The 10,255-nt window shown below is 30.0% G+C and overlaps 1 protein-coding gene across 2 annotated transcripts; it reads right to left on the minus strand.

Annotated features, from left to right (window-relative positions):
• Positions 1-8,074: 8,074 nt before the first annotated feature.
• Positions 8,075-9,574, minus strand: LOC120132720 (transcription factor TCP14-like). Of its 2 annotated transcripts, XM_039149416.1 has the most exons (3): positions 8,504-9,574; positions 8,321-8,470; positions 8,075-8,284 (listed from the first exon to the last, which is right to left on the minus strand). In XM_039149416.1, the coding sequence occupies exons 1-2, from the start codon at positions 9,494-9,496 to the stop codon at positions 8,324-8,326; spliced, it is 1,140 nt and encodes a 379-aa protein (XP_039005347.1). In that variant the 5' UTR covers positions 9,497-9,574; the 3' UTR covers positions 8,075-8,284; positions 8,321-8,323. The 2 variants fall into 2 exon arrangements, with proteins under 2 accessions (XP_039005347.1, XP_039005346.1); XM_039149415.1 differs by having other exon boundaries at positions 8,321-9,574.
• Positions 9,575-10,255: the final 681 nt, after the last annotated feature.

Here is a 10,255-nt window from a genome sequence, read left to right on the forward strand (position 1 = left end):
ATGTTATAATAATAATAATAATAACAATAATAATAATTTTGTGACTTCCTACTAAAATAGGAACATTTTGTATGGTTCTTTATATTATTCTTATTATGAACATGTATGGTTCTTTATATCAATTCCCTTAATGAGATGTTTACATATTAAAATAGTAATAAATTAATACAATAAATATAATATAGATGACGTAGATGGTAGTGATTGACAATAATTGTTAAATTTAATAATCAGATTAATTATCATTAACTAATTAATTATAAACATTACTTTCAAGAATGGTTTATAAAGTAAATATAAAAAATAATTTCAATAACAATAAATATATAAAAATTTTGTTTAAGTGATCTGAATTTGATAGTATTATATGTAAATTGTGTATGATTTTATTGATAATTAAGATAGAAAATATATTATCATGAATAGATAATAATAATAATAATAATAATAATGTTATTAATTATTTTCATAAAAAATCATTAATGATAAAATGTATAAAAAATTATAAAAACGACGTAATGAATTATTTAATTCTATACTTAATTTTATAATTATTTTTATTTTAAAAAATACTATTAGATTGACGATTTTTTATTTTTTAAAAATATTTTATTACTATAACTTTGTATTTTTCTTGCCGAACAAAGTAAGCGGGGCCATACAAATATTGACTAAAATGTGAAACATTTTCTGCCGTCCGATGAGGAGACGTCGGTTACTCAGGAAAGTTCTGACCCGTTGGATATCCGGATAAGAATAGGGACATACGCGTCAGCTTGCTGATGGATAGGATGATCTAATAGCTGGGGCTGCTGCAACTTTGATTCCACGTGGTAAGTTCTGATAGGAGTATGGGGTACGTGTCTGGTTTTTATTGGAGATCTTTATAATTCAATTAATATTTAATTGAAAAATATAGGAAATCTAAAATTCCACGTTTCAATGATGGCTAACTTTCAATTGGCCACACACCTGAATGCTGAATTTAATATTACCATAGTAAATGATATGAAATAAAATTAAAAAAAAATATTTACATGATAATATTTAAATTTAAAATTCAAAATAATTGGAAATTAAAATAAATAGAAATGTGAACCTTTAATATCAAAAGATTTAGAATTATCTTTAAACATATATTATTTTATATTTATCTCATATAAATAATCTCTGAAATTATTTCATATAGTAAATTTAATATGTTGATCATGTTCATATGGTCTATGGTGTGTAGATTATATTAGAGATTTTTATATCTCGATCGATTTTATTGTGTTACAAAGATATAATCACATCTTCAACTTCAATTATGACTCCTTCACTATACACTGAGTGGGTAGCTTCAAGTTTAATATTCAACAAGTTTATCATTAATTAGGCTGCTTTCACTAATTACCCACTTTATCCACTTCTATCATCGGCCAAATTGGCCCATTATCGCTCCTGGCTAAATTATTTAGCCCATTACGGCACCCAAACTTTTAATTTGAGATCTACGGTAATTGCAACAGTCCCTATGAAACTCGTTACGCCGACATGAAGAGTTCCATTAGATATTATTTTTTAATGATCCGTGTTATATGGGCCCCACTATCTGATTAAAAAATTCAAGAGGGACTCGTCACGCCAATAAAAAATAATATTTTTTGTAAGTTTTTAAAAGAAAATTAAAAAAATAATATTTTATGGACTTGGAACTCGTCACGCCGGTGTGACTTTTTTTACCGTTAGATTGAACGTTGTTCAACGGTTGGATTTTTTTAATTTCAATGGAACTCGTCACGCCGGTGTGACGAGTTCCAATAACTATTTTCAGTTTGAAAAAAGTAGTCGTTAGGTAGAATAGTATAAATAGAGGTTTGAGTTTGATAGATTTTTCACTTGTAATAAAAAATTATACTGAGAGCAAAAACTTTTGTTTTGAAGAATTTTTGTTGAAATGACATTAAGAGATGAAATGTTACGTCTTGATGAAGTTCATATTTCGTCGATCGAGTTGACAACTGTATGTTTAATATGTTTTATTTCATTTTAGTTTTGACAAAATTATAGTATTAATAATAATTATTTTATGTAATTGTATTAAATAATTTATTTTCAAATTATAGCGAGAATAATGAACCATTTGTCATCGAATAATGACGGATGAAGAACCACATCAACGGATGGCGATATATATTTCCTATTACATATTTTTCATGGTTCACTAATCACTCACACCTCAGCTCTTTTTTGTTATATATTAAATATAACACAAAAAATAATATATATATATATATATATTAAAACTAAAATTTTATTTTGATATTTACTTAACACTTAAATTGTTTTTATCTAATTAGATATTTATTTGGATAAAATTCACAAACGATCCTCTGATTATAGGATATTGCTTTATTAAGTCCTCGATTATTAAAAGTTATAAAATTATCCTTCAACTATAGGGAGTTGCTTTGTTAAGTCTCTTGACTATCCAAAGTTACAAATTGGTCATTTGACTATTCATTATGTTCCAAACTGATCGAGTTGTGTGTTAACTTACTGATTGAGATATGATAAAATATGATCTCATAATCACAGATGATTATCATATCTCAGTAGCATGTTAACATCAAACTCAGATGATTGTTGAATTTTTAATGAAAAAAGACTAGTTTGGAACATAATAAACAATCGAGTGGCCATTTTGTAACATTTAAATATTTAAGGGATTCAACAAAGTATCTCTCTAGTCGAGGGATCATTTTGTAACTTTTAATAATTAAGAGACTCAATAAAATAATATCTATAGTCAGGGGATATTGTACTTTACCTTTGTTTTTTTGGTTAATTAAATATTTAAATTATATTTTTTGTCAAATGATTCAACCATATCGATTGTTGGACATGGCCTAATTGACATGAACTTTATATAATTTAGGCTATGACCCAAAGCCTCAAGCATTGAAGTGTTCCAGCATTTGGGCCACATACACTATCAACAAAGGATTTAAAATTTCTGAGTTAGTTTGATTGAGCTCAAATTTAATAATTTATTTATTTTAATTATAAAAATATATATTTACCCTAATATATTATACGATTCAATATCGTTTTTTTTTCAATTCCAAAGCTTTGACTTGACTAATCTGGACCGACCCGTGTCGTACACCTGATTTTAGTGGGCGAGTATTCCAACAAAGATTGTATGCATATCCAATGACTCGAATTTAAGATCTTACTTAAACGATATAAAGTTACTTACCACCTGAATCAACCGTGTGTATCAATATTAGGTTTATTGGCAACGAGCAGCAAACAAACATCACTCATGCAATTGCGAACTCAAATAACTAAGCTTTCACTGTTTGCCACCTTCCACTTTTGATTGCTACTTTATATCACGTGAGATGTCTTTCATTTTGTTTGGGTAAATTAAGTGTTTAGTACTTAAATTAAACTATCAGTTTGAACCTATTTTAGTACTTAAACTTTTATTTTTTAAACCATATTTAGTTTGTATTTCATTTTAGTATGCCGTTAAAAACTTAACGTTAAGTTTTTAAAAAATTGAAAGTTAGGTACTAAAACATATTAAAATTGATAGTTTATGTACTAAACGCGTTAAGTTTTTACAGAAGAGTACTAAAATGAAACAAAAAGCAAACATTAGGTGTGATTTTTTTTAAAAAATGATAATTTAAGTATTAAACGTATAGTTTACCCTTTTTCTATATATTGGGATTTTAGAGACAAATTCTTAAGAATTTAAGGTAACAAGTATTTTTTTTAAGATTTAAATTTATATATTCTGACAATTTTATTTTTTAAAAAAATCGTAATCTCAAAATTTATTCATGTATTATGTTCACATATATAAAAAATGGAGTAAATTGTAAAAGGTTATTGAAAAAAATATTATTTTAAAAATAATTGCATCTTAATTATGTACTTGAGGAAAGGATTAAGAGATCTCATGGGGCCTAATAAGGGCACTGAAAAATGGAATTAAGGAAACCTTATGGGACCAAAATTAAAATAATTTGTTGACTGTTATCACCCACTAAGCAAACACTGACTGACTAATTTGCAAAACCCAAAAAACCCTTACCCACTTGCTTGAGGGCTGTTGGGATACACAGGTTGAGATGGTCTAATCATGCCACTTTAATAGATTTTGATAAGGACCCTAAATGTAATTATAAAAAACATTTTCTTATAAAATATAATATAACCTTAAAATGAATAAAAAAAATATGCAAAAAATAAATCAAGTATTTTGTGTACATAGAACCAAGATAATCTATTAAATTTTAGGGTAAATTACGAGATTGGTCGCTTTCGTTTTAATTTTATATATTTTTCCACACGGAATTAAAAAACATAATATTTAGTCACTTTCATTTTTATTTAACTATGATGTAGTCATATTCTTTTTTATTTAGTTAAAATGTGATAACTTACCCTATCGACTTTTAAGTGTTTAGTCACTGGAATTTTGACTACATATAGGAGGGAAAATGAGGAAATTAAATAAAAGTGATAACATCTTGATTAAATAAAAATGAAAATGATTAAATATTATTATTTTTTAATTTAGAGAGAAAAAATACAAAACTATAACGGGAGTGATCAATTCTATAGTTTACCCTAAATTTTAAAAGATCAAACTTATATTTTCATTTTTAAAAAAATTAAATTAAATAATTTATTTTTAAAAAAGATAAAAAAATATATAAGCCCTCAAAATATCACTTCATCAAAATGGACACAAGTAAAAGAATTATAAAATGATATATAAAAATAAGGATTAAGTTAAAAATATATATAATTTTTTTTTGTTGTTCTCATGGTTTTGAGACTTCGTTCTGATTAATTTGGACCGACTTGAGTCGCACACTTGATTTTGGTGGGTGAGTTTCTCAACGAGAATTTCCTATATACATAAGAGCTCAAACTTGAGACATTACTTAAACGACGTCAAACTGCTTACAACTTAAACCGAAGTCATTTATTACCTTTTATCTTTTTTAGAAATGCTAGCAAACAGGGATGTTGAGTCCACGTGCACCAATAATGTACGAGGCAGACAAGTTTGTATTAGAAGAGGGTTTAAATTTTGACAGCATTTCCCTACACAGAAACATTGTACCCATCGAGACATCAATGCTAAAACATGTGCCTGCATTAATTGGATCCAACAATTTACATGCTCCTCTCGTACCCTGTTTTATTACCATGCAGGCATGCACCGATCTTATTTTTACCCTTCAATACATATAGGCTTAAATGTACCGTCGTCTCATAAAGTATATCATTTGTATCAAGTTATTCCCTAAAATATTTTTAAGATTTTTTTTCTCTAAAGTTTGAAACGTTATCCTATTTACCCCAAAAATTTTACAGTTACACCCGATGTAAAAAATCAAATGTTTTACATTTTTTAGGATCGTTGAATTAAGGAAAATCAAAGGTTATCATTAACTCATTGTTTTTTTCTCAGTGAATATCTTCTCATTTCCTGTTGTTAATCTCAGACTTTTATTTCCCCTCATCAAACGATCTTAAAAACGTATAATATTTTTTAGTTTCGCACTATATAATTAGATCCTAGCCCATATATATATAAAATATTAAATTTCAAAACTTAAATATAATGTATGATATGCATGGATTATACTATCAATAATGGATTTAGAAACTTAAAAATGAATCTAAAATTTTAGTACTCTTTTTCTAACAAAAATAGGTATGTAGTTTTCTCTCAAGGATGTATTAGGGGATTGAGTGCATCTGCCCCTACAAACAACCTCAGTGGTTAAGGAATTTATTGTTATCATAAGATCTCATGTTCGAGCATTGCATATGAAAAGATGCGAACGTTCATTGTTAAATAATTAAGAGTATTTAAATAAATACTACCTTTTTTGGTAAAATAAAACCACTGAGACCAGTAGGAGTTCCTTCTTCTCAGCGACACATGATCTGAGCTGAGAGAGCTTTGGATTTCAGGTGGTAGAGCTGGTAGCGTAGTAAGTCCGAGAGTCCTTCCTCTACCCATCTTAACGATCTTATCAGCCAGGGTGTCCGCTTCGCGTGGGATATGCCTTACTTAAACCCTCCATCTTCGGTGAAGATAGCCACAAATTCGCCTTAGAAGAAAGGGGCTCATGAAGAGAGAACGGGTCCTTGATCATTGTTACTGCTTCTTTACAATCGAGCTCTAACTGAAGGTTGCTAACACCAAGAGACCAGGCGATTTCCAAGCCTTCGAGCACCGCCAACAGCTCGGCTTGTAAGGTTGAGCATCGACTGACGTTCCTGCTGAATCCTACAATCCAGTCACCGGCACTGTCACGTATAACTCCACCACTCGCATCGTCCTTCCATATATATAATTTAATTACAAAATCACGGACTTAATTGACCGATTGATATGTTTTAATTTATCATAATGTATCACTATATATATATATATATATATATATATATATTTCTTTATCTTTTACTTTTTTCCCTTCCCTACTAACAACCCGTGGTGTAATGATTTGATTAATCTTCTGATAAAGCAGTGGGTTAACTATGGCAGTAGCTTTCATTAATTCTGGATTAGAGTTTGTTGAGCTTTTGCATTAATGCATAACGACAAAACCAATAAAAACAAACCACTCGTAGAAGATGTCTGCCTTCAATCATACATTAAAAAAAACAACTTATTTTAATTTATATTTATATTTATGCATCGAAAAATCTTTAAATATATATATAAATCATGCTGAGATTAATACGAGATATTTTGCATGAGAAAGGTGTCGGCCATTTGAAGATATTTCGTAACGAGATATTTTTGTTTCTTCCAAAGAAAATCGCCAAAACTAAAGAAAAATCGAATTTTAAATTCAAATATACAAAACAAATTAGTTCGAGATTATTTATTTGACATTTAAGAAAATCTTATTACTAATTACACTTTTAACATCGTTTTAATATATTAATTATGAATCAAACGATCTTAGTGATTAAATAAATGGTTTGTTGTTTTAGAGATGTTTAACCGTTCGTTGTCAAATAGTTGAGAGTGTTTCAAATAAATATTATATTATAATCGCCAAAATTAATAAAAAAAATCGATTAATAGTCAAAAGAATTTGAAACTAGGGACAATGATAAAAAACGATACACCTATATTTATATATCTTAATTTTTAATGATCGAAATGAGAAATTATATAAACATCGATAATAAAATAAAATATTATTTTTTGAGGGATTTTAAAATTAAATAATTATATTTACATAATATATCTGCATTCTTATTTTAGAGAGAGAAACTACTATTGATCAAATTCAACCATGCAATTAAAGGTGAATGGCCTAAAAGAAAAAGAAAATATAAAATGAAAAAAAAATGAAGAGTGGAGATCCATTGTCCAAAAGTAGGGTCACTCAATAGCACCCACCACTTATCTCTATGGTGCCAACAAAACATTAATATATATATATATATATATATATATATATATATATATATATATATATATATATATATATATATATATATAAAATTGTAAACTATCTTTGTTTTACATGAATCAAACGATTTTATTGATAAATAAATTGTTACTATTTGTTGAGATCTCGAATGTAAACATTAGAATGTCAAAAGTATGAGTATTTAATATCAAATGATTGAGAGTTATCTTTGAATATATACCAAAATTAAATGTCAAGTATTATTGAAACTCGTGAGGTGAAAAACTGAAAATATAAGAAAAAAATTAACGGGATTGGTTAAGTAATAAGTAATTTGATATCGTTTAAATAAAGTCTCATGTTCGAGTCATTGTGTATGTAGAAATTTCTCGTTAGGAGACTTACCCACTAAAAATAGGTGTATAACCTTAATCGATTTAGATAAGTCGGAACAAATATTAGAACTAGAGGTAAACCCAAAAAAGAAAACAGAAGAAAAAGTGGAATGATCCATCTGATTGTCTAAATTTACTGGATGTTGTCTTTAACGAACTTGATTCAAACTCCAAAGATATAAGAACGTAAACAAGCCAAGAACAATGTGAATATTGTCTGTCTCTCGCTCTTCTTCTCAAACCCTAATCTCATATTAATCACTCCCAAAAATAATAATTAATTTCTTGTTTTTTTATCAGTATAGTAAAAACTGGATTCTTGTTTTTTTTTTTTAAAAAAAAAGAAGAAAAAAAAGAAGCAATCAAACCTCAGTCCTCACTTGCGTTACACATCAAACTAACACAACTGATTGAAATTCGAATGAAGCAAAGATGATGATGACTGGTGGTGTGTAGGCTGTAGGCTGTAGCATGTTGTTATTCATCGCCGCCGCAGTCATCTCCGCCGTGGTGTGAATGTGAGCCGCTCACTTGAGATTCCGATATGCCGGTTCCGCCGGAGACTTGCCTATAAGGATTCAATCCGGCTAACATATTTAAATGTCCTTCACTTATGCCACTACTTCCACCACTGCCGCCACCGCCGCCACTACTGCCGGAACCCAATTGTTGTCCCGGCAACAAGGCCATCGGAGTTGGAAAATTCATGGAATGCAACCCACTGGACATAGTTCCCCTATACAAACCACTGTTGTTAACTGAAGGAAATGTCCATATGGGATCAACACCACCACCACTCATGACTTGATTACTGGGATTAGTTAACATCCAAAAGTTAGCCGGAACATGTGCGTGGCTCGCCGGAATCGCGCTGGTGCTCGACTGCAACAAGTAACTCCCCTTTTGATGTTGCGAAGATAAATCTTGTTCGTGTCTTCTTTTCCTTGTTATACTACCTTCTTCGGCTTCGGATATTTCCATGGAAGACTCTTGCTTAGCTTGGAACATTGGATTCAAATTACTACTCGATTGGAAGTTAAGGAACGTCGTGGACGGCGTCAATTCGAGTCCGATTCCGGGAAACAAGCTTCGACGTTGTTGCATCGAGAAGTTGGAGTTGAAACCCGATGAACGAAGCTGAGAAGGGATCGACATGCTCGAACCGGAGCTACGGAGCGAGATGTTGAGGGAGGTGAAGTTCGCGGGGATGGTGCCGGTACCCGTGGCGGCGATCACGGCTGGTTCGGCTTGTTGGAGCAGCCACTCGATCGTCTCGCCATCGGATTTGTGGCCCAGCTCACGAGTGAGTTGAAAAACCCTAGCTGCACAAAGAGCCGGCATGCGGATCCTACGACCACGTCCATCTACCTTCGTGTGACGGTCTTTGGTTGAAGTACGCTTAGGGGGTGGGATTTTGGAAGGCTCCGCCGAGATCTGGTAGCTTGATGCGGAACGAGTGGTGATGGTGGTTTGATCGGCTGAGGAGGAGGAGGAGGGGAGGCAAGGGAAAGGAAGGGTGGTGGAAGATGTGGAACAAGGCTGGTTATCTTCTTCTTTCTTCCCGAGTAATTGGAATGGGAAAGTCGGACGACGGTGGTGGTGGTTATGATGGTGGTGGCGGTGGTGATCATCATTTCCTCCTCCTTCCATGATAGCATGAAAGTAATAGGTTGTTTCTCTAATGGTGATGAATAATGAGTGATGGAGGAGTCTTTAGATCCAACCTTTAACTTTCTCTATCATACTGAATGTTTAAATGAGTGTCTTTTGGGGTTTTTTTTTCTTTATTTCATAAAATAAAATCATTTTCTAAAATATTCATTAACAAGTCAATTTTTTAATATTTGAATTTATAATTCTATTTATATAATTATTATTATTTATATATATCTGAGTTTGTTTAAGGATATATATTAAGAGACTAGGGCAAGCTTTAAGGAACACGTCATGAGTGGGAATTATACGGGTTAGCTTTAAAAAATCAATTTTTATTTTTATAATTTAGAGAATAAAATAGTTATATAACCAAATATTTACAAAGACAAAAATAATTAATATATTAATATATGTATTTTTGTTTATTTTAACATTTATAATTAGGGATGGAGTTAGTGTACGTAGGAGGAGTTATAATTTTCCTTAAAAATTAGTTTGATTATCTTTTAAGTTTCTACTAAGTTTGAAGTTAGATAAATTAAATCATATTTTTATTTGTTTTAAATTTATTTTCTTTTTATATCATTTTATTTTTGAAATTAGGTCATTTCCAATTTTAAAATTAAATAAATAAATACGATTTATTTAAAATAAATAAGATTTTAAATTCTTTATTTTTCAATTTTAATTGATACTTTAACGAATTATTCTCTCGTCCTCATCTTATTATTATTTATATTTGACACGTAAAAT

This window comes from Hibiscus syriacus, unplaced genomic scaffold, assembly GCF_006381635.1.
Source record: "Hibiscus syriacus cultivar Baekdansim isolate YM2019G1 unplaced genomic scaffold, ASM638163v2 tig00110569_pilon, whole genome shotgun sequence".
Classification (NCBI taxonomy): domain Eukaryota; kingdom Viridiplantae; phylum Streptophyta; class Magnoliopsida; order Malvales; family Malvaceae; genus Hibiscus; species Hibiscus syriacus.

Bases quoted from the DNA above. Each gene is read 5' to 3' on its own strand.
- LOC120132720 (XM_039149415.1), bottom strand. From the start codon at position 9,496: ATGGAAGGAGGAGGAAATGATGATCACCACCGCCACCACCATCATAAC.